The 25473-nt window shown below is 43.9% G+C and overlaps 2 protein-coding genes across 5 annotated transcripts; both read right to left on the bottom strand.

Annotated features, from left to right (window-relative positions):
* Positions 1-3095: 3095 nt before the first annotated feature.
* NHLRC1 (NHL repeat containing E3 ubiquitin protein ligase 1) lies at positions 3096-4298 on the bottom strand. Its single transcript, XM_084851469.1, has one exon. The coding sequence runs from the start codon at positions 4296-4298 to the stop codon at positions 3096-3098; it is 1203 nt and encodes a 400-aa protein (XP_084707595.1).
* Positions 4299-7086: 2788 nt separating this feature from the next.
* Positions 7087-25432, bottom strand: TPMT (thiopurine S-methyltransferase). 4 transcript variants are annotated; one of them, XM_084850178.1, is made up of 10 exons: positions 25272-25432; positions 21512-21579; positions 20462-20610; positions 19924-20016; positions 18142-18274; positions 16189-16241; positions 12486-12560; positions 11142-11227; positions 9844-9888; positions 7087-7357 (listed from the first exon to the last, which is right to left on the bottom strand). In XM_084850178.1, the coding sequence occupies exons 3-10, from the start codon at positions 20596-20598 to the stop codon at positions 7245-7247; spliced, it is 735 nt and encodes a 244-aa protein (XP_084706304.1). In that variant the 5' UTR covers positions 20599-20610; positions 21512-21579; positions 25272-25432; the 3' UTR covers positions 7087-7244. The 4 variants fall into 4 exon arrangements, with proteins under 4 accessions (XP_084706304.1, XP_084706306.1, XP_084706303.1 ...); XM_084850180.1 differs by lacking the exon at positions 12486-12560; XM_084850177.1 differs by lacking the exon at positions 21512-21579.
* Positions 25433-25473: the final 41 nt, after the last annotated feature.

Below are 25473 nucleotides of genomic sequence, written 5' to 3'. Positions count from 1 at the left end.
TTGGCAGATTTCAGTGGTGGGGGAAAGGAGATTTTAGTAGGAGGGTAGAAGATTAAGTTTCATGGCTTTTTAAAAGTGAAAACAAAAAGGAAGATCCAATAATGGATCTCCTCCACTGTATCTCTTTTGGCTCAGAGCTACCCAATAAGTTGTGCTGATAAAGTTGTGGTAGTTTATTTTATGGTGGATTTAAAAATAAGGGTAACTAATTCTCTTAAAACACACTTTTGGGGGCAGTTTAATCTGTTGTGTATCTAAAAATGAGGACAAATAATTCCCTTTTCTTCTGAGATGGCCAGAATCAAAAGTGCTTCCTGGTCCTGTTTACATCACAAGATACAGTGACCCTTTAATTAAAATATCACGTTTACAAATGAAAATGAAAGTAAGTCTCAGAGTCCAATGTGTCATTTCTGTGCTGGGGTAATTCCACATTTTCTGCCACAAGTACGGTTGAAACAGTTTCTCCACAAGCAAAGGAAAGCAAAACATTATACCTTTATTTTATTACTAAACACAAATGGATTTAAACAAAATCTCACATGGTAATTTAAAAAACAAACAAACCATGGTCTGGGTTCAGAGTTAACCCTCCATGAATGGAAAAGGCTCTTTCCGTTGGCAGAGGGAACCAGGATTACCCTGCTGGAGGAAGTGGGGGGGGGGCAATGATTTTCACTGATTCCTCCTTCCCCATCCAGCCCCCAGTGCCAGCTCGCACTTTTCTGGAGTGTCCCCCAACCCTCCAGAGCAGACTTTTGGAGAACAGGGAGAAGCAGGGGAAAATGCAGAATTGGTAAAAGTAACCTCTCCCCTCACCTTGCATCTGCAGGATAATCCAGTTTGTGGAGTTTCACACAACTCTGGCTCCAACCCAACATCTTTATTCAACTTTTCCCTATTTGGATGTCTAAGAACAGAAGGTTTTTATAATCCCCCATGAGGTCTTGATGAGTGTCTTTCATAACTTATCAAAGTATGCTGTGTAAGATAAAGAGTTCTACCAGAATAACTAATAGGCACAAGGCACTGCATTTTTTCAGTCCCAAGAGCTAAAAAATAAATAAATTATTCCCAAGAGCTAAAAACTACAGATGCCTTAAGCCAGAGGTGGGGCATGTAGCCCCCCTCCCCCGGTGATGTTGGACTCCAACTGCCATCAGACATAACCGGCATGGCCAGTGGCCAGGGATGATAGAAGTTGTAGTCCATCAGCACCTAGAGGGTCCCCCAGCCCCTGTCTAAAGGAATCCTAATAACATTCTAAAATCACTTATACATTCAGTGTAGGAAAGCAGCAAAGGAATATGTCTTGGGCTGATGGAAATAGGAATACACTGTTTCCTTTTGTTTACATGGAGCTCAGATGTCTCAACAATGTCAAATGTATTAGGGTCAAGGTACATGTCATATGCAATCATGTGTCTTTCTCTTTATTTATTTATTTAAACTGAGAGCTGCCTTTGAGGCTGTGAATTTCAGTGGAAAAATGGCAAGAGGGTGGGCTTGCTTAACTTCTCTCTCCCAGCCATTTTTCTCACTCAAAATTCCCCCCACTTGCTTTTCTCCCTGTAAGGGAAATGATCTAGGGCTAGGATAGCCTTCCCCAAACTGGCACCCTCCAAATGTTACAACTCCCACCATTCCTGACTACTGGCAATGCTGTCTGATGGGAGCTGAATGAGAGTTGAGGGCTGATGGGAGTTAACTTTCAAAACATCTGGAGGGCACCAGGTTCAGGAAGGCAGCTGCGGGCAGAAGGGTGGGGAGCAATTTGAGCTGCAAAACAGCCAGAAGGGAAACAGCTAAGCAGCTCTTCCCTGCCATTCCTTTTTTAAACTTTGCAGTCTTGGAGGTTGCTTTTGGTTTAAAAAAAAATTAAAGAAAAGAAGCACGTAGCTGTGTGTAACATGCACTTTGGCCCTTATATTAATCCAAATAAGAGGTTTCACAGGATTATATTTAAACAACAACCCACATGCCTACAATTAAATCGTGGCTTCTGTTAAGTCTGCAATTGAAATATATACATATATTCATATAACCAACCGAACAGGCACCCCCTGTACACGTGTGGACAGCTACGATGCTACATGGAGCAATGACCACTAGCACCTGAGGAATCCCATCTGAAGCAAATGAAGCAGGTCTGTCCTATAAAAGGGACACCCAGTAGAGCACCCTTGAAAAGGCTTCACTCTACCTCCTAGGCATGCAGGTTTGCACTAGTTTAACTAGCTCCAAGGTTTGTGTGAAAAACACTGGTACAATGGCATGGATGTGAGTCATCCTCATGCCTCCACCATCCTGAACATGCCCCTTTTCAGCCCTGTTTTGTTCAGCTGAAATACTTGGCATGATGGCATTGCAACACATCTGATGAAGGCAGATGTTCTCAGTGTAGCAGCACTGACTAAAGCTGCTGCCCTAGTGCGACGTTTCCTAGGTTGGCTCCCAGTGACCCACACAATGTCATAAATCAGGCCCTTTTCCTAATGCAGAAGCTGTCCCTTCTCCTAAAACCGGAGCAGTACGGTGGGGTGGGGGATACACTCTGGCTCAAAGGGTGATTTCACATAACCGTCAAAAACCCAAGAGAGATTAAACCTGTCCAGAGCCTAACACAGAAAATACCAGGGGTGTTCACGTATAGCTTCCACAATATCTTACTGCAAAAATTCCTGTGGAATGGCCAACTCACAGCGCAATCCTACACACATCGACTCAGAAGTATATCCCATTGAGTTCAATAGGGTTTACTCCCAGGAAAGTGGGTATGGGATTGCAGCTTTAAGTCTGCCTCATATCAGCTGGACTGAATTTCAGTATAGCTAGTATGGAGAAGACTTAAATGAGTTATTCCCATAGGAGAGGGGTGGGCAACTTTTGCCCTACAACTCCCATCAGCCCTAGCCAGGATAGCAAATAGTGTGGGATGATGGGAGTTGTAGGCCAAAACATTTGATTGGCACAAGTTGCTCGCCCCTGCCGTAGGAGCTGGGGAATTATGAGCTAAGAACTTCCACATACTCTTTGCATTAAGGTGTGGATCGGTTCAGTTTCTCCCAGGCTGTGGGAAAGCACCCCCAAGGTCTTCAGCCAGCAGTATATAGTTTTAAAGAATGATCTCCACCGTCTAAGACAATCAGAGAATTATCTGCTGTGGAAGTTAATGCCAATGGGTAACAAAGACCCATGGTAATGATGGGTTTACATACAGGGAATTCTTCAGGTTTTCCAAGACAGAATACTGTTTGGTTATAGGCGTCGGTTACTATTATATGACCTTCCCTGCTGAAGGTCACATCATTGGCATATATTTTGGAAGGGAACACTAGATTCAGGCCAAAACTGTCCACTTGACTAATGAGCTGCAGATCTGCATTGAAGATTTTCACTCTTGTACTGCTGTAGCTTGGTCCTTTTGCCATCAAATGTTCTATGACTGCAAGGGCTCCCAAGGTCTGAGAAATGGCTACTTTCCTTGGGTTGCACAGCTTAGAATACAATTTTTTGACTCCCTTTAATTCTCCCTTTTTAAAGTCAGCTGTCAAGCGGTACAGGGTACCTGCCTCTGAATCGGTCATGATAACATCATTCTGAGGCGTTGTATCCAGACCCCATGGTAAAGAAAAGGACTCTGAGATGACCAGCTTGCTTCTGCCACTAAAATCAAAGACTTTGACAGAACGATCCCCACTGTCCGTGACGACGACATGACCGTCCAAAGTGACTGTGACATCAGTTGGGTACCTGATGTCGTTTCCTGCCTGCCCTCTTTCTCCAAACTGTTGTATACAGTTCCCATTGAAAGTGAACAGTTTGATCCTCTTCTTGCCATCATGAGCCACTGCTATACTGCCAGACCTCTGACAAACAGCCATCCCGGTGGGATTGATCAGTGTTCCCCATCCTCCAAAAGAAAGGCTAAACATAAAGCCCTGGGATGCTGGTGTAGCCACATCCTCACCTGTCCCAATTGTCCTTCCCGAAACCAGAGTGTTGCTGGCTGAAGGGCTCAAGATTTCCATCAGGTGCAACAGTGGCAAGCAGTCGCTGGTCTCAGACGATTTGCAAGCTCTGCGGCAAAAGGGGCACTCCAACTTCAAATTCCGGGGATGGGCCAGAGACATGACACACTCCTGGCACATGACGTGTCCACATGGTAAGTTCCTTGGCCGGTGCTTTTTCTGCTGGTTGTATTTTTCAAAGCACACTTTGCATTCAAGCAGACTGTTATCAGCCTGATCAACCAGCTCTGTCATTGTTTGCATTTTCTCAGGGGCCTCCATAGACATTCGTTGTACATCTCATAAGAGGATTATTCCTCTGCCGTGGTGTGCTAGGCCATCTGGTCACATTGGTTTGGTCACATGACCGTCTTACATAAGAGGCCTTAGTTTATACAGAACCCAGTGAACTGGAAGGCTTCATACCTTCCATAATGAAAGCTTTGGTTGTAGTTTGCTGCCCTCTCAAGGAGACACACTGTAAAATTCCAAGAGTATTTGCAATGTGAGCTCCGAGTTATTTATTCATCTTTTCCTTTCTGTGTTTTAATTTTAGCTTGAATGAAAATAGATGTAGCCATGCACCTGAAACGATTGTAATATTAATCTGGATAACTTGTAATTGTATCTATGGCAATTCTGTCTAGCAGGTCTGGGTCCATCAACTCATCAATGCAAGATTAAAAGCCATTAAGGGCGCAATCCTATGCATGTTTAGACAGAAAAAGTCCTACAACTCCCAGCATGCTGCAGCAAGCATGGGTGGCTGGGAGTTGTAGCATTTTTTTCTGTCTAAACATGCATAGGAATGTTTAACCAGGGTGGGGGAGTAGAAAGAAAGTTGGTTTCAAAAGTCTGAGGTGTCTTGTAGAGTTTATCAGCACTAGCAACGTTTGAAATTTCGCTAAACGCTCTGCCCTCAGATATATAAAAAAATCAGCCATTTAGGCAGTTTTAACAAGATTAACTAGGTATTAATTATCTAGTGGGAGATAGGTAACACTACTGACAAGACTTCCCTTCTTGCGGCCTTTATTTTTCTTGTTTATTCTTTTCTCTTTCTTCTGGATCCCCCCCCACAACCACTTTTTAACTTTTGTTGTCTCTTCCCCCACTCCCAATCATACTCCCACTGCCACAGTGGCTTCCTTCTTTTTTCCATACTTCAACCTCCTCACACCCTCTTAGAGTGGCCAGAGGCAATGGAGGAGAAAGCTCCTGTACCTTCAATAGTTGCACAGTAGACTGTGTGTGTGTGTGTGTCTAGCTTGTCATGCAGGGATAACCACCAAAACACCCTTTACTACACAACTATTAATGGTATAGAAGTTTATAATGGGAATGGCAATTGGCCATTGAAGAGTAGGGTGTACTTTCAGAAATATAATAAAAGAAATAAAATGCACAGGGATTGGTTGGGGGTGAGTGGGTTGCTACATAAACCACCAGCTGCTTCTCCTTGCTGTTGCCTCTCAGTTTCCCCCAAGCAAAAGAAAGTTTTGTGTGGCAGCAGCTGTTAATTCATCTGTAGGATTTTCTTCCCAGTACAGAAAAGACTCTTTGAATAGGGGCACGGAATGACAGAAGCAGAGGGAACAGCTGCCTAAGTACAAGGAAGGATTCATATATTGCAACAGACCAGGTCAAGACCAAAACTCAGCTAATGAACAGCACCAACCATTCTGACATAAGAGACAACTGAACCAATCATCTCTCTTTCATCAGCACAAATGTTTACATGATTTCACTGTTCTACTGGTTTCAGTGATGATTCAGTGATACAAAGGCAGGCAGGCAGGCTGGCTATATGCATCATGTGTTTCGTTCAATTAGGGTTTTCATAATTAGACTGCAAATTGTAACCTCTGCACCCTTTTCTATAGCTATCACATTTGCCGTGGCTACACCTTTCTACTGTGAATGTTCCTGAAATGAAGTGTGAGGGGCAGATTATGTACCTAAACATTCACATGCACACACATCAGAAATACCTGTTTGGCTGCAGCTCCACAAAGCATGCCCACCGTGTTTTTATGAATTTATGGATTTGCTGAGAGACCTGCTCCATTTGGCTCCTTCTCTCTCTGAATTGTATCCATTCTAGCCGGTCACTTTAAGAACTTTGTAACTTTAAAAACTGGTGCCTGCGTTTGCTTGTTTTCCTCTCCCCTCCTCCTCCCTTTTTCCTTTCGTCTTGTCTTTTAGATAGGAAGCTTGCAGGCAGGGACTGTCCTGTTTGTTATTGATCTTTTTAAAGCCAACCTGGGACCCTTTTATGCTGAAGAACAGGATAAAAATGCATTGACTCAACAAATGTGTGTCTACCCTTATGCATTACATATTTGCCATAGGAAACATTGGTGAAGCTGCAGCAAATACAAGTCTCACACAAAGGCCCGATTCGCACATAACTGCAATCCATGGGTTGCTTAAACCATGGGTTGTTGACTCCCATGTGCTCACCACTTCCATTTTGAATCAGCTTTAATCTACAATCCAGGAATACCCACATTCCTGGGTTGTTTGATGTCTGAACATGGCACTCTGGGTTTTTCTAGGGTTAAACAACCCAGAGTTTAACCCAACAATCATCCATCATTTGTTGTTGAATTAAACTCTGGGTTGTTTAACCCTACAAAAACCCAGTTCCAGGTTCAGACATCGCATCAAACAATCCAGGAATGGGGGTGTTCCTGGGTCACTGATTAAAACTGATTGAAAGTGGAAGTGATGAGCACATGGGAGGCAGTGAGCTTGCTCTCTTGCTCATGGCCCCACCAGTTAATGGGTTAAACAATAGAATACAAATAGGGTAGAAATATTTTAAATAAAAGAAATGGGCGTGGATCTAGCACATGCAGGATTTTCAAGACCCAATGGTCTTGGGAAGCTTCCCTCAGTTTTCTGACTGCACGGCCCAACAGATACTGCAGGATGTTCTCTGAAAATAGGAGCAGCTAGGATGGTACAGAAAACCCCCAATCCTTCACTGTGCTAGTGAATTCTAGTCTGTCTGTCCGTCTCTCTTCCCCTGCCCCCCCATAGATGAATGAAATAATTCAGGAGACAAAGCAGACAAATGTAAAGTGTATTTTATGTGGAAATTCACAGAAAATTTGAAATACAGATATTAGAGGTCAAATCAAACATCTATTCTGAATGTGCAAGATATTCAGCTGTTCTGCAGTCAAACTGCCATCCCCTTAGTGTGTAAGAGTCTTTGTGTCATCTTGACTACTTTAACATGACCATGTATATTACCTCCCATAGATAATCTATACCCCACTTCTTATGTCGCTCTAATAAGCCATCAATTTTCTCAAGGCACTTAATATCGCAGTATTTGCCTGAAAGGAAAGTGAGAACAACAAATTAGCGTTCTAGAGAAGGATGAGTAAAGCTTGTTTTGCATTTACCAGGGTTTTTTTTTTTTCTGTTAGGGGCAAAGCCTCCTCACTTGGCCATTCATTACAGTAGGATTAGTTGATTAAATTAAGGAAGTAGCATTTAGACCTCTCTCACAAATGCTGTTAAGAAGTCATTCTGCTTGTAAGCTGCAGGTATAAGACATTAAACACATCTCCCTCAGGCCATGGGCTGATGGCACATGATGCAGCGGCCTCACTGAAGCTCAGCAGGTTTGGGTCTGGTCAGTGCCTGGATGGGAGACTGACTGGGAACCCCATGTGTGCTGTCTTGAGTTCCATGATGGAAAAAAGGCAGGCTACAAATACATTAAACAAACACAATGAAAAATGCTGTTCTGGTTCTTATTCCATCCTGCTCACAATCTCCCTTCTGTTGTGACACAGCAAAACTATCATCCTTCAAATTCTCCATCAGCACTCTTCACTACATCTGTTAGCATTCTGGTTTTGCACAAGCTATTATTTATTTATTTATTTATTTATTTTTATTTAAAGTATTTCTTGGCTGCTTTTCAGGGCAGAAGCCCTCCCAAGGCAGCAGCCCTCCCAAGGCAGCTTACAGCAATAAAATACTTAACAGTTAAAATATTAAAAATGATAAAAACATAAGAACAATAAAACCAGCAACAATGTTAACAGCAGTAACAGCAACAATAGGAGTAATATCAAGAGAAGGCCAAAGTAAAATAATATGTTTTCAAGGCCTTCTTAAAAGTCTGCGATGACGGAGCATGGTGGACGTCCAATGGCAGCTTGTTCCAATGGTGTGGGGCCACTGCAGAGAAGGCCCTCTCACATGTGATCACCTACCTGACTGCTGTCATGGGTGGGCAAATGAGAAGGGCCTCTTTTTCTGATCTTAAAGTGCAGGCAAGCTGATATGGGTGAATTCTTTCCTTACATTTGTCCCTGATTTCCACTTTATATAAGAGACTAATTGGCATAGAAAAATTCTAGCTTTTATGGGCCACCTCCTATCAGGATAGCACTGGGCTTCAGTATCCAACACTTTACGCATGGCAGGGTTACACGTTCAGACAAAATCTGCTTGAACAACTTTAGTTTGGGTCTCAGATCCATTCTTTTGAGCCTGCTTCCAAAATACATTTAGAAACACCTTTTGTGATTTTTTAGCTTAGTGTGCATACACAGATAGTAAAATGGGTACTGGCTGTAAACAAACATGGTGATGCTGCTTATGGGGATGCTGCAATGTTTTATATGGGGATCCCATTACCCCCTGTGCATGTATACTAAGAAAATGTGGACACAGAAGGCAGCCGCAGCAGTGCTGGCAGTTTTATGGTATGTTCTTCCTTCCTTTTGTGTCCCCCCATGTTTTTGTTTGTCATTGTTATATGGAAGGAGGGGAAGCACTACAGGCAGTAGCAGGGACAGGAACACAAGTATTTGCATTTATGCTGGGGTGTGGCTCTTGACTATGCTGACACTGGGTTAAATCCAGAGGTGGTATTCTGCGAGAGGGAAGCCTCTTCCACAAGGAGAAGCTAATGCAAGATCTTTGCCTGAGAAAAGAGAACTGTAATCCAGTGAGGCACCTCTGTTAACACAAGGTGTTGTGCAATTGCTTGTGCATCATCTCAAGCTGCATGCTAGCACAAGGTCTTGCATCACATCTCAAGCTGCACGCTAGCACAAACATTGCACAATCTCTTACACAAAGAGTTGCACAAAGTCTGCTAGCCTGAGCCGTTGCCCAGCCTCACACACAAAGCCTTGTACAACTTATCAAGATGTATTCTTGTGCCACATTTTGCACAAAGTCTTCGGCTTGCTCTTGCACACCAATCTGCACAACAGCACCACCACCAGAATTTCTTCTGCTGGCACATCTCTGGGTCTAATCCATCGAATCTAATGTTGACACCGGTGCAGATAAGTGTGTGGCATGTACGTGTGCTTAGTACAGCTCACACAGGCTAGATGTGGACTGGAGTGTAACTGAAACAGCACCAACATACTCAAGTCCACAGAGCAGACATTGTCTCAAGTAATTAGGGAGAGGTGAGATGAAGAATGCCAGGTTTATGTACAGTAGGAAGTTTGATACATTGAAGATAATAAGAACAGATCCAAGTAACCTTGGATCACAAGGAGACAGTATCTCTTAGCTAGTGGTACAGGTTCAAGTTCTTCTCTCTAGCAGAAAACAATCGGCAGGTACACCTTTTGGGAAGTAATGGTTTTTGAGGGCTTTGATACCCTTCTGGTGTCTATTTTCAGACTGCACTGACTCTAGATACTGCTTAGGAAGCAAATTTCCAGGCACAGTATCGCTGTCTGTTGTCAGTGGGAAAAACGCCAGACTGGTTCCTATGTCGTGAACAGACAGGTCTGCCAATGCATTTTGGCAGAAATTAGAGCTGCTTTACAGATGGACTCACCAAATAGCCTTTTCACTTCAGAATCAGAAACATAGAAAGGTGGACCTGGAAAAGAAATAAGACAAAATCTAATAAGTGAAATTCAAACCAAACATGTATCACTAAGCTCATATTGAGAACCCTGATATAGCTCGGTTCTCTAGGTGAGTTTAGGGTTGTTGTAACCAGTTTGCATTTCAATCCAATCTGGTGATGGTCCACCTATACTTCTAAAACTAGATAAGTGTGTGGGGTTGGGGGGATTTATGAGAAAGATGGCAACAGTGTGGGAAAACCTTGTGCAATGGACTGCTCCTGATGCCTAAACCCTAGCTTGCATTTTAGATCTGCACTCAGTGCTTAAGAGTTAAGATGGATTCCCATGATCCATGATGGAACCCCCCTTTTTTTTGCAATTGACTTGTGCATTATTGTGCATTCTTTTGTGTGGTTATTCATTAGCGACCTGACCTGTTTTAATTTTATTTTTGCACTATTTTGTATGTTAACTGGAATGTTTATAATTTGCTTTGGAAACACAGTTTTAGGGCTGAAAGGCAGGCAAAAAACAATTGAATAAATACTATAAAATCATGGCAAGGGCCAAACGTGCACTGGGATTCCAGACCAACATACATTTGGGAAGCATGGCTTTTCAAGCTTGCGGAACTCATGATACTCTCTAATCTTGGGTCTCCAACGTGGTTCCCATGGGCACCAATGTGCCCATGGACACCTCTCTTGGAGCTTGCCCAGCTCCCTGCCTCTCCTGATTTTTATTTTATTTCTTAAGATGTTTTAATTATTTTGTTTCTTTCAACTGGGAGACTGGCATGCTGCAAAGCAAAGTGCTGCCCTCCAGTACCACCTTTATTTTGTGTTTTGGAGCTCAGACCCTATGTCTGCCTTGTACTAAAGTTCTTGGGCAGATTACTTTTCTTTTAGGGTGCAATCCTATGCACCTTTAGACAGAAAAAAGTCCTACAACTCCCAGCATTCCCCAGCCAGCTATGGTTTTGTGCTCTTAGGCATAGGATTGTGCCTTTAGTCTCACTAGTTTGCCTTCTGGGAAATGAATCTTTGTGATTGGCCATGCCCCCCATGAAAGCCATTTTGTGAGAGCACCCACAACACTATAAAAATGTCAAATGTGCCCAACAGCCCAAAAAGGTTGGGCACCCCTGCTCTAATCCCATGACCCAGTTTCATATTCATCTCCAGTAATGAAAGGTCACTGCTTGATGGGAAACCAGGTTGTGTGATCCATCTGTTAGAGTCTCACAGTACCTAGCTGGGTTTTTTTTCCTACAATATCCTACCTTTATGTTTGCTTGCATCATATGAACAGGTAACTAGAAGACAACAACACTTTCTGTTCATTAGTGATAACATCAACTGAGCGTAGCTAAAAAGAAAAAAAATCAAACACTGTGTCAAACTGATCGTGTATAAAAAGAAAGCATTGAAAATGCACAACTAAAATAAGACTCTCGTTGCATAGGAGTTTGCACTTAAAACGATGATAAAAATAGGATGGCCCCAGAAGAAACCTGTGATGAGGGTAGTGGATTTTAATACCATTAAGCACTCCCCTCTTCTTTGAGTAGTGAAACATTCCAGTGGAAATGCTATCCGGATTTCACTTCCTTTGGAGGAGAGCACAACTAGAGACACATGGTCTTTTTGTAATATTTGGTCTGTTTTCAGATAGAACAGGGAGGAGGGACATGTTCTTTAGTTTTTCTGGCACAGGCTCCAAACTGACTTGAACCAGCCCTGTATGGGTCAGACACCAGGCAGGATGCAGGGCTTCTGAGGGCCTGTTTAGATCACAGTAGAAAACTAGACCATCTTTCCACCTACGGCAGATCTCAGTGGGGTCAGAACCTCTAGCAGTCAGGTATTGGGGCCCAAGGGGGTACTGGTTATCAGTCCAAGGGGCCAGAGAGCAGTAGCACAGTCCAGAGCAGGCATGGCTCAGATTCCAGAGGTGGCAGTCAAAGGGGCTAGAGGCAGGTAACACACAGTCCAAGACAAGAAAGAGTCAAGTTCCAAAGGCAGCAACTCGAAGCCCTGAAGTGCCAGAGGCAGGCGATGGCCGATACAGGCGGGCCAGGTTCCAGAAAGGGGGAAAGGAGCAGGGGCAAAGCTTCTGGGATCTATAGAGCAACCGTTCTGGCTGACAAGTTGCTCAGACTGGGAAACAAGCCTGAGGCATCAGTTACAGAAGGGCAGTCAAGTCCCAATGGGCTCCCTAGAACACCTGATCCAGCTGGGCTGACAAGCTGCAGCGCACCTTTCACCCTTTGTCAGGGTGGTGCTGCAGAGCAGCAAGAATGGAGGGCGCAATTCCCAACAGAACATGCTATATGGCTCTCGGTCCCTGTTCCCAGATTCCCTGGTTCAAGCCTGCTGACACTTTACACATGACATCTAATCCTAGGGTTTAAGTAGTGAGCACAATTTGCTTGATTGCAGTGACAAGCCAGAATATTCCCATGATTATTTCAATTATCACTGTATTTTCAGTTATTAAGGTGGCTCATAACTAGTGCAGTTATGTCAAGGAAGAAATAACTATTTTCTTAGACACAGAGGTTTTGGCAAATAACAGATTAGATCTGAATGTTAACATAAAATGCAATATCCGTGACTGCATTTACCGTTCTCTCTCAGAAGGGTTGACAGCTACTAGAGAGCCCCGGTCCCAAATTCCATCGAACTTGCCAGTAACTGTGCTACAAATAGAGCGGGGGGGGGGGGGAATTGCTGTATCATTTTTTGTAACTGTATCATTTAAAGAAAATGTGAGACAGGAAAAGCAGAAGTTGCTTAAAAGAAGCATATGGTTTTGAAATGACTTCACAGAGCTCCCCAGTCTGCTTGAGCAAGACCCACCCAAATGGTACAGCTCAGATATTTCTGCAGAGCATTCTGCAAAGCTGAAGAGAACATGTGTAATGCTAAACATGGCACAAGTACTATTTTTTTGTGCTACATGTACATGCATCTGGTGTTAAATGCACACAGTACATGGCACGAACAATGCACCACATTATGTAAACCAGGGGTGTTAAACCTCAGCCTGCGAGCCAAATCTGGCCCACCTGGGGTCCCAATCCTGACCTCCAGGGTTCCCCAGAAGGCCATGCCCCCTCATCCTGGCTCTACCCCCTTTTCCGTGACCCACCAATTGTTTGGTAGTTTCCTGGGTTTAGCGTGTTTTTCCCCCACATCCTAAAAGGCTGAAATGCCTCTCCTAAAGCTTAAAAATACTGGTATTTTTTTGGCTCCACTCCTTTTGACTTTGATCCTGTCTATCGCAGGAATACAGCCTCCAAGAGCTTCTCTGAAATGGAATTTGGCTCATGGGCTGAAAGAGGTTCAACACTCTTGATGTAAATACTTAGGCCAGGGGCCAAAGAAGGGTGAAACATGTGACAATTTTCCCTCAAGCAGATGCCCATGCTCTATTGCAAGCTGCTTTTGAAACCGAGAGAAATTTAAAAACAGGCTTGTGACATAGGCATATGAGTTAGTTGTTGTTGTTGTTGTTGTTCAGTCGTGTCCGACTCTTCGTGACCCCATGGACCATAGCACGCCAGGCATTCCTGTCCTCCGCTCTCTCCCGGATCATGCTCAAGTTCAAATTCATTGCATCGGTGATGCTATCTAGCCATCTCATCCTCTGCCGTCCCCTTCTCCTTTTGCCTTCAGTCTTTCCCAGCATCAGGGACTTTTCCAGAGAGTTTTCTCTTCGCATTAGGTGGCCAAAATATTTCAGCTTCAGTATCTGTCCTTCCAATGAGCACTCAGGGTTGATTTCCTTTAGGATGGACTGATTTGACCTCCTTGCAGTCCAGGGGACTCGTAAGAGTCTTCTCCAGCACCACAGTTCGAAAGCATTGATTCTTCGGCGCTCAGCCTTCCTTATAGTCCAGCTCTCACAGCCATACATTACTACTGGGAAAACCATAGCTTTGATGAGACGGACCTTTGTCGGCAAGGTGATGTCTCTGCTTCTTACTATGCTGTCTAGGTTTGCCATAGCTTTCCTCCCAAGGAGCAAGCGTCTTTTAATTTCATGGCTACAGTCACCGTCTGCGGTGATCTTGGAGCCCAAGAAAGTAAAATCTGTCACTGCTTCCATTTCTTTCCCTTCTATATGCCAGGAATATAGGGCCAGATGCCATGATCTTAGTTTTCTTAATGTTGAGTTTCAAACCAGCTTTTGCACTCTCCTCTTTCACCCTCAACAAGAGGCTCTTGAGATCCTCTTCACTTTCTGCCATTAGGGTGGTATCATCTGCATATTGGAGGTTGTTGATAATTCTCCCAGCAATCTTAATTCCAACCTCTGATTCATCCAACCCGGCATTTCTCATGATGTACTCTGCATATAAGTTAAATAAGCAGGGTGACAATATGCAGCCTTGTCGTACTCCTTTCCCAATTTAGACATTTGGTGAAAAAAAATATAAGCATTTCACTTGGCTAGTGAAATGCTTGGCAAGTCCCTTGTGTGAGCAAAAGTAACTATTTGAATTCTGGCCTATGCAGGATCTTACACATTATGGATATTAGACTGAATTCACATATGCATGTTCAATACTTGGTGATTGCAAGCGTTTCAATTGATTTCAACCGATGACATGCATGGATGAAACAGCTATCACAAAAACAAAACATTAAAAAAATTATACACTGGTTTTGTGAATATCACATGACCTCAAACACTTTTCAACCTAATGTGGTGATTTTGTAGGCAAGGAGAGCTGGGATTATATGCAGATGAAGAAAGGCAGCCTATAAAAGGTAATACGGAGTAACAATGAGCTCTGCTTAGTTCTTGGCATAGCTACCAGTTCTGCCACACGTTATCTATCCTTCTATATAAAGGGGTTTGTATTTTACTCTGCCCCTCTTACAACGGCAAGGCAGTTCATCATTCAGCCGTGAGTCATCAAGTAAAGAGATAGGCATGTGTAAGTCAGGCCTGAAAGTTATGTTCCAAACAGATATCTGTAGTCTTAGATGTTTATTTTTGAAACTTCTGAGATAAAGAACGGTTTCTGCACTGCAGAAATCAGGCAACATTTTTGCTGAACAAGCAGGCTTTGGCAGTGGCTTTGTACAGTTGCAGAAAGTCTAACCCTAAAGGTGCTGCATCGCGTACTTACTGGTGAGAATGGAAAACAGAATTTATAAGTGAGACTTGCAATGACATGTTGCAGCGTGGAGTCCTCCTGTTCAGCATTTCAGGGAGCAATCCTATGTATGTTTAGGCAGAAAAAAGCATGACTGTCTGAGGAATGCAGGGAGTTGTAGGCCTTTTTTCTGTCTAAACATGCATAGGATTGTGCCCTCAGTCAGTCAAACATGCCCTCCTCCATGATACTCTATTCCATTCCCCCCTGCCCACTTTTCTGTCCCCCACTCCCCCCAAACCCCTCAGTCAACATTCTGTTGTTACTGAGCACACTCAGTTCTCATAAGGCTTTTGTGCGGGGAGGTTCTTCCCTTTAGGGTCTTTTCCTAAAGCTTCTTTTCCCCTGCAAACTTCAGGACACCCCCGAATCTGCCGATACCTCCCTCTTGCATGTTGATGCTGCTGCTTCAGCAACATAAACAGAAGCACCACCAGGTTTGAGGCCCCCCCAGGCAAGGTGCTTTCTGGGGGGGGTCCCTCTGACCAGCCTCTCCCTGCTGCCCTGCCAGCCCTCCCTTTTTTACCCCAGGCTGGCTTGGCTCCTTTCCTCTTCTCGTCCTTCCAGCCTGCTGCTAAAAGGAAGCACTGCAGCAGCTGGACAGTTGATGCTGCAGCCCTAAAGTGCACATTTTAAATGAAAGGTGTTTTTTTTTTAAAAGTCAATTCCAATTCCAGCATGCTGAACCAATCAGACCAACAAGGGAACTGGAGCAACAAAGGGGTGGTCTTTTTGATGCCCCAGTGCCCTCATTAGCTGTGTCCCTCCAAAAGCAGCATCTGACTGGTTCAGCTCACTGCTACTCAAAGTTAACAAAGAAAAAAAGTTCCATTTAAAATGGCGAGTAGCTGGCTGAAGTGATGCTTCCTTTTAGCAGCAGGTCAGCAGGAGGAGGAGGGGCTGCTGCCATCCTTGAGGGAGTTCTTTGGGGGCCCTCCGGACAGCAGGGCCTCAGACCTGCACTCTGTGGTCTGGCTGTGGTGGTAGCACTGTACATAAGCAATGGCACTCATGCCTAAATGCCAGACGCAGAGCATATTTTGAAATTTTTGTCCTTATTTCTCAGGAAAAGTTTGGTGGGATCAGGCCAAACAGAGCTTAACATTAGCAAATGCATTACAAGTTGTGGAAAGATTCAGAAGCACCATTCTCTTCCTACCTGGTCAAATCATATATACTGCAACAGTACAAAGAAATATTCCCAGATACGCTCTGCAGTGGAAAATAGGGAAGCAACCTTCAATTAACACGCAAAACCAAAACAAGGAATAATTAGTATAATTTTACAAATCTGAATATCCTTAGGACATTAACTTTTATTTCACTTTGTAGGGTGAACATAAAACGATATAGGGCATAAGGATACTTTAAAAAAAAAATCTAACCTTAACCTGATGAGCTCTCTAACAGCTACTACTTCAACTTGAACAAAGGAACTTCAAAGGGAGAATCCAGCGTATCATTTCTGAATTAACACTTATCAAGAAGTTCAATTCTTCAATCAAGATAACAGGTTTTTATTCCACTGAGGTGTTAATTAACTTATCAATGTCAGAAGCTTATTTGGGGAATTGTCACTGTAATTATTTTATATACATCTAAGTTTTAACATAACGATCACTGTCTTTATTTCCTGGATTTCCTTCCCTCTGACCTTTCCATCCCCTCTACACTCATGTGCATATATACCTGCCAACTTAGGATGACATTCCATGCATCTGATGTGGTGGGCTCTGATCCATGAAATCTTATGCCATAATGAATGTATTAGTCTTTAGGGTGCCACAAGACTCTTCACTGTTTCTCCTACACAGGCAGGCCTTCCTTCTAGAAAATTCTGTGCAAACTGCATGTAAACCAATTGTTTCTTCCCAATGCGTATATGCAGTGTAATAGACCCATGTGCTTTCATCACATTCATCACCTGTGAGAGCAGTCAGGTGGGTGAACACACATGAGAGGGCCTTCTCTGCAGTGGCCCCACATCTTTGGAACAAGCTGCCATTGGAGGTCCACCGTGCTCCCTCATTGCAGTCTTTTAAGAAGGTCTTGAAAACATATTATGTTACCTTGGCCTTCTACAGATATGACTGCTACTCTTACTGCTGTTAACATTGTTGGTTTTATTGTTGGTTTTGTTTATTGTTGGCTTTTACTGTTTTTATAGTTTTATCACTTTAAATATTGTAATTGTTTTTATGGTTTTTATTGTTGTAAGCTGCCTTGGGAGGGCTTCTGCTCTGAAAGGCGGCCAAGAAATATTTTAAATAAATAAATTAACAATCTACACAGTTTGCAGGAAAACTGCTACACAGAAATGCAGTCTGCATGTGAAATTTCAAGCAGCCCTCCATCACTTTTTTAAATGCCCGAAAGTAGGAATGTGTCTAAGCAGCACGCAAGAAGTCAAGGCTAAAGCACAGTAGTGTAAAATGGTACGTTCTCCAGTCCAAACCTGTCATTTCATTATTTTGCTACAGTTAGTACACCAGGAAGAGTAAAAGAAGAAAAGCAAGACAGAGACTGTAGATATGCATGGTACTGTGACTGATGCAACACTGGCTTCCTGAAAACCATGCTTTGCAAATCAGGAACCAACCCTGGTGACATACACTCCTTCCCTCTGCAGAGCAATATCTCTCTATTACTTCCCTCCCCCAAGTATTAACCATCCTTTCCCATTACACGTGCACCAAGATGAACCATGATTAGTGCAAAGTAGGTTTCCTTGTAACCATGACTTACACACCCATTTGGAACCTGGGTTTTAATCTTAGGCGTATGGGGGAACCATGGTTTACATTAACCATGCTTTGTGTCACATATGCTTTTAACGTAAACTGCTTTGTGAGGCTTTTACCTAAAACACAGCAGATGCATACCTACAATAAATTTATAAAACATGAAACCAAGGTTAACACTGGGGAAGGGAGGGAAGGGGATTTCTCTGCAGAGGGAAAGAGGGTGAGGAAGGGAGCACATGTCTGACTTGCAAACATGGATTGCTGGGAGCCACAGTATTATCTGTATCGGACTGCTGATAACCCTAAGTGCTTAGCTGCACTCATAAGCCCATGTTTTCTACAAAGAAAACTGAGGGCCTAATACAAACCTTAAATAATTTAGCTCCAGGGATCTCTGGAACAGTTTCTTCTGAAAAGGAAAGTTTTTGTTCTGCGAAAAACTCCTTCAGTGCACTTTCGCTGATTTCCACACCAACTACATGATGCCCCAGGTCAGCTAACCTATGCATAACAATAAAACGCTGCATGTTTACTTATGCTTTATTATTGTGTTTTTAAAACCAACAAAAAAAGAGTCAAAGTCCACCTGGCTGGTAATATGCCGGGCCACTCCTCAGCCTGCAGTGTCCGAGGATTGGCAACTGCGTGCAAGAGAACTCCAGCTGGGATATTCTGGGCACTGTGGCCCATGCATTTTGAGTACACGCTTTTAGTGTTTTTACAAATATTTTATTTTAATGGTCAGAGATCAATGGTCAGAGATTAACCACTCAAGAGATTTTTAAAAACACTAAGAAGTATATACATCTATTAAATAACAACAACAACAACAACAACAAAGGGTTGGGTTTTTTGAAGCAAAGAGAAGTCGCTTTGTTCATGGGGAATCTGAAGCAGGAAAGCGGGCTTAACTCTTTCTTGCCCAGAGCTTTTCTGTTCCAAAATGCCCTTCATGAGATTGTTCTGCTCGGAGTTTCAAAATGGAAGCTGCTTTTTTCCCTTTATATAAAAGGTGTTGGGTCTCTCTTTACATATTGCCACTCACGTGTAGTTGTGCCCTGAAAATTTCTCAAGCACATGGGTTCCCCCCGTTGCCTACAGGGAAAGAAGGTTCTCTGTAGGGAAGGGTACAGATGTCTGGTAGCATGGTGGCTCTCAAAATATGACATTTGGCTAGATTATTGTCTCTTAAATTTTAAAAGTCATTCACATATTAGCTAAACCAGCTCAGTTTCTGGACACTTGATAAAGTGTCAATATTTGTATCATAAACATCATGCATGTTCTTTCTGAGCATTGACCCATATCTTTCAAATATATAGTGAGGTCCATACCAAGCTGCAGGATTTCCTGTGGCTTCTAACAAATAAAAGAGGCATGAAAAGATTCAGGGGGGGCGAGATACAAACAGGTCTGTGGACCCCACCCAGACTACTGGAACACATCCCAAACCTATTTGCATCATGCACTGCAACATTAAGCAATAGTCAAACTTCTAGAATGTTATCAACTATTCTAGACACCAGACATCATGCCTCTCTATTGTTGTATCACTTGCAGCTGGCTCTCATGAGTCCCTACAAAGGGCTCTGGCTGAATATTTCTGCTCTTGCACATCCCCCATTCATTTTAGTGGGGGCTGTCCAGGAAAACTTTCCTGTGGATTGTGCCTAGTGAGTCAACTGAGTTCAGCAATAAGGCATTTTAAAAAGAAGCAGCGTCAGATCCAGCCTTCCCCAACCTAGTGCCCTCTAGATGTTTTGAACTACAACTCCTGTCAGCCCCAGCCAGCATGGCCAAGTCAGAGATGACGGGAGTTGTAGTCTAAAGCACCTAGAAGGCACCAGGTTGGAGAAGGTTGGTCTAATCCTTGCGATTGAGAAAAACACCTTCAAAAGTTAATAATCATGATGAAATTTCTGAATGTTAAAGGAAAGGTGTGTCTGGCAGATGCGTATTGCATAAGAACATTTGCAATACAAAGTACATAATAATGACTCAGCAATATTACACAGTCTTCTCTTTTTCCATGGTTTGGCATTCACCTCTGTTATCTAGGCTTACACCATGGAGCTGCAAAGCAGCATTAAAATAAAACAGAGGAACTGTGACTGCTCATTTCCCATTTAATTTTAATTAAACAGGTTTACCATTTCATTTCAATAGTTTTGCCACAAAGTGGAAAAAATATCTTCAGTCCACTCCTGCCGCGGAGAAGAAGATCCAGATGCTTCTTCAGGAGACTGCAGAAGAAAAGATTATTTATTTATACAGCATAACTGGTTGTTACTGTCTGATTGTACAACTCATACTCGCTTTGACAAAAAAATACTGAGTTATTTAACCACTGAGACTACTTCGGTATTTCAAAGTAGTTCTCAACACAAACAAAACAAGTTAGCAAAAAGGATTGCATAAATTCTCTTTCCACCAAAGGGCCAAAGCAAATTCCATTTCAGAGAAACATCTGGGGGCCACTTTCCAGTGGTGTGTGGGGCTGAAGGCAAAAGGGGTCTTTATAAACATAGCGCTTTTACAAGGGCTGTATGTGTGCGTGCGTGTGTGTGTGTGTGTGTGTGTGTGTGAGAGAGAGAGAGAGAGTGAGAAAGAGAGTGAGAAAGAGAGAGAGAGATTCTCTATAACCAAATACATAATAAAATGGCATTAGTAGAATACAGAACTACATACGGATGTCCTTGTTCATTGTGAAATCCAATATTGTTAGTTTGCCATTTCTTCAGCCATTCTTCTTCAGTCACCACTCGGTCTTCTTGTAAGTTGGCATAACTTTCTTCATTTCCAGATGCATCTGAGGAATTTTCCATGGCCCGGGCAACCTTTGTACAGAGAAAAATGTTCCACAACCACTTGTAAATCATTGCATTAAAAATTATGTTTGGTCATTAAACCAGAACCTTTGTATAAGTTCACAGGATAATGTTTTTGCCCCACCTCCTCAGCTTAAATTCAATAAGGGCAATGGAATGTTTTAAAAATATTGCATTGTAGAACCTGCAGAGTGGCACCATTTGTGCCAGTAGCTTTTTAAAAAGTGTTTCCTTTGGGACTAAAGGACAGCGTGACCTTCCCTCCTAGAAAGTGCCCTGACTGAGCCAGGAGACAGAACGCTAGTAATGCCAGCGCATAGGTCCCATAGGCAGATTGGGAAATGTACTGAGTTCTGGAATATGTGTATGCAAGTCACAGTGTGTATTTTTCTACTTACACCCATGTATGTGTGCACACATATCTGCATGAGAGTAAATGGTGAAGGGGACAGCATAATTTATTCTGAGATGCAATCGTGTTAAGAGACAGGGGATCCTCTGACACCATTTCTACTCCCAAATGTAGGTGTCTGCACAGTGGTGTCAGGGTAGAAACTGAGCCAATAGAGCCCCAGAGCAGTTCTGATTCTGAGGAGGAACAGAAATCCGTGGGAAAGGAGCTCGCTCATCTCTCACAAGTACAGCAGCTGGCAGGGATTCCTCCTGCCAGCATTCCTGGGATAGTGACCCTGGCAGTGAGAGAGCGCTGGAGGGGGGCTTGCTGGATGCTCGGCACAGACGCAGGGAGCGCTGACAGATGGAGGGCGCGGAAAGGAGGCGTAGCGCTCGTTTGGCGCGCAAACAACGGTCGCGTCCCAAGGACCCAAGGGAAAGAGGGAGGATCTCTCCCTAGCCCATAAGTTCAGGGTCTTCCCATGGTTCTCCTTCAAATGGGGACCAACTGCCTTACCTGGAGCTTAGGCTACTCTGCTATCTTTCCCCAGTGCTGTTCCTTGCTTTGTCGCTAGTGATTAGTATCTGAAAGAGTCATAAAGTAATAAAGGAATAAAGTCTCGGAAAGAATCCTCGTCGTCTGTGTCCTGAGTTGGCTACTGGTGGGGACTGCAAGAAGCAGGTAGGGCGCTCCTGACAAGTGGTACACAGCAACCGCATGCAACTATGCCAACAACACAGGAATCCCATCTTGTGATGTTAAGAGGCCTAAACAGGCTTTAGAATGTAGACCCACTCTCACTGGTCATTTCATCCGGCTGCATTGCCGACAGAGAGAGAGAGAGAGAGAGAGAGAGAGAGGCAAGACGGCAAGGCTGTCTCCATTGGCCTGGCTGGGATAAACTGCCATTTGGCTACTCTCCTCCTAGAACTGTCTTAATCAGGGCCATGCCATGTGGCTGCAGCTGAGGGTGAGGCCAGATGCTGAAGCAACCTCACTCAGCTTAGCTAGGACCAACTGCCATTTAGCTCCTCCCTCACAGAACTGCCTCCATCAGCAGCCATTCCACTTGGTTGCAGCTGAGGGAGAGATGAGACAAGCACAGTTCTGTCTTATTGGCTTGGTTGAGACAAACTCCCATTTGGCCCTTCCTTTGCAGAACTGCCTCCAACAGCAGCTGTTCTACCTGGTCACTGTAACAATATGCAAAAGTTGGTAGCTGAATGTGTTTATTTTTCTCCTCCCCTCCTATTCCTTTCCCTCCTTTTATCACATCTCTTAAGCCCTATTCAGGCATTCTTTAAACCACTTAAACACACGAATGGAGATGGGGCCGCCCCGAGTAACACCACCCCTGATGTCATGCACAGCATGAAGTCCCTCTTCTTGACATCCACTTATATAGTGTGAATGTCTGTAGGGAAGAGGCCTTCATGCATGCAACTATATGTGCAAAGGCTTCCACTTAAGCCAGGACCTCAATACTGCAGGGTTTCTGCTTGTGTGGAAGCCAAGCACACAGTTACATAGGCAAAGCCCCCCTCCCTACATATGTCCGTGCTGCATGTGCAGACATCAGGGGCAAGGACTATGTGATGAGCATAATGCTGGGGGTGGGGCTACTCCATGTGGTCCTGTCCCTACTCGCATATTTAAGTAAATGGTTTAAGGAACTCCTGAATAGGGCATTAGAGAGCAAACCATCATCAGGTTAGCCCATGGACTGGAGGTTCCCCAAGCCTGTAATATAGTGTGGAAAGTTGATGTTTTAATCTTACTATATGCATATACTCTGTAGGCATATTCACACAATAATGGGGGGAGGGTGGGTAGCAGAACCATGCTGCAGGGAGGGATAAGGGACCCATGATGCACATGCCCACACATGACCACAGAACCACACAGGGCAGCATGGTTCCCTTACCCATCCCCACAGTGTGGTTCCCTCCTCATCCTCCTGCCACTGCAGCCGTGTAGCCCAGTGACTACCGCAGCAGGAATGGGATTGTGCTGGCTGTTTCAGCCGTTGCCATGTGACTGCAACTTTAGAGTTTGGCCACATGGACTAGAGTGTTTCTGGAAGTTCCAGATGCTCTAGGTGGCTGTCTTTATGGTTGTCCAGATTTATCAATGGAGAAGCCGGATTTATCTATGGAATGCCCAACAGATGATATGGTAAGCCATCCAGGGACCCTGTACCCTCTCTGCAGAGGGTGGTTAATGAGGGTGGGCAACTTACCGATCATATTCAGGCAAAACACCCCACACACAATACGCCAACCCCCAAATGCAACCCACAATGGGTTAGCATGTTGCCTGAACCCAGCCAATACCTCCTCCAGGATACTAGAGTGGGAGAGGGTTCTCAGAGGTTCAAATGGGACAATTCTTGCCCCTCCATTTCTGTTCCCCCCCCCCAATGGGCACTCTCAACATTCCATAGGTCCTGGAAACCACTGAGCTAAAGTCTTTGCTTTAGTTTCACACACATATACACACACGTGCACAAACTAATATACTTCTGCATACTTGGGGAATCCCCTGAGTATTCAGAAATCACTAACTTATTTTTCAGATAACTGTTTCTCTTATGAAATGATAGTGAATGTGATAGCGTAATTATGCTATGCAGCCAATCAGATTGAGTTTTACACCGATGTCTCTGCGGACAAACAAAGCTAACTAAAAGTGAGGGCAGTGCTTCCTTGGCTGAAAGATGAAGACAAATGGCTGCCAATTAGAGCAATGCTTTCTGAATAGGTACACATGGACATTTTCATCATGTTTTGGAGCAATCCTCAAAATGTTTTCTGAAAGAGGGGGTTGTCTTTCAACAGTGATGAGTGTTTGCAAAAGTGGCCCCCTTTCACTTAACCAGCTTATAACCACCACATGTTGCATATACACTAAACAGTTGCCCAGGGTCCATCTGAAAAGACTAGAGCGCCATCCTTAATGTAAGTACCCCAAGAGATATTCACTGAGTTTGGATGTTCAGTGGGGGAAACAACACAGCATCGGTTGTTTCCCCCACTCCTGTGTGTGCTGGTCGGTGACCAGGTTTATCCTAATTACCTGCGCTGCGTCACGGGTTGCCGTGTCATCCATACCCGCACGTGGTGTGGGTGTAGTTCATTTTCACCCACCCTACAATCCATGCTTTGCAATATGGGCTGTAAGGTGGGTGAAAATGAACTACATCTGTGCTGCCGGTAATTAGGGTAATCCCAGTTGCGTGACTGGTGCATGCAGAGGTGGGGGAAACAACCGACACTGCATTGTTTCCCCTGCTGATCGTCCAGACTTGCCCACTGTGTGCTGTCTTCAGGTGTGTGTCTCTGAGCAGTTGTTAACAAAGATGGGGATGAATGTGTGTTCTGATAGCACACCTAGAGCTACATTCACGTACGCACAGAAATGTGACAGTCTAGAAAAAAACCCACCACATGACTTGCATGTGTGAATGAGCCATCACAGACATAACACCATGGACAGCATGTTCATCTCATTCCAGACACAGCACTTTTCAATGGAGCCGGTGAGCACATTCAGCTGCTGATCATCAAAGGCTAGTTCAATGCATACATGTTCTTCACTTAACAGAGTGAACAGGCTGCTACAAACAGAATTTCTAACTTGTTGCACCTGTAGCAATTCTTATTGGAACCCTTTGAAATTTTGCAAAATTGTAGACCTCATCAGGTAGATCATGGTTTCCAAGTTATTAGTGCAACAAGTATCATTTTTATAAGCAACAGGATGGCTTATAATGGCGGAACTTTGGGGGAGGGGACTCGCGACAGACAAGAGCCAGCGTGTCATATACTATAGCAGATTGTCCCAGAAATGGAGAATCCCACGTTCAGACCACCGTTCAGTTATGACTGTCTTGGGCCAATTGTTCTCAGCCAAATCCAACTCAGAGTCATCGAGAGGATAACATGGGGAGAAGCAGCGTATGTTGCCCTGAGCTTCTCAGTGGAAGTGCAGGCGATAAAAATGTAGCAAATAAATAACATAAACAGTAACTATGCATAGAGAAACCAAGTGATAGGCATGCATATGTGAACTGCTCTTGGTACTGAATAAAGAAGAAAATATTATTTTATACTGTAAAATAATAATAATAATAATAATAATAATGAGGGATATACATGCATGTGTGAACAGGCCCCTAAAGTGTCTCTTATTTTGCAGCCGCCCAGACATAGAGCAACTATCTGGTCTTCTCCAGTGCCCCCTTCTTTCTGAATGATTGGTTTGCATTTAAACATACCTTGAGATGCAGCAGGCAATACTAATAATGCTTTTTAAAGTAACCTGAGCGAGGAGCGAGGGCTGAGACGAGATGGCAGGAGGATCTGGCGAGGTCAACGCGGCCAGCTAACCAGTCCACAATGCCCGAGCGGCCGGCTGCGGCTCGCTCCCGGCTGACTCGCTCTGTGCGCGGCGCGGAAAGGAAACGAGAGGCTCCGCAC

The sequence above is a fragment of the Heloderma suspectum genome, chromosome 4 (genome assembly GCF_057233095.1).
Source record: "Heloderma suspectum isolate Gila_16-S chromosome 4, 16-S_ref, whole genome shotgun sequence".
Classification (NCBI taxonomy): Eukaryota; Metazoa; Chordata; class Lepidosauria; order Squamata; family Helodermatidae; genus Heloderma; species Heloderma suspectum.
This window is presented reverse-complemented; position numbering and strand designations above follow the sequence as displayed.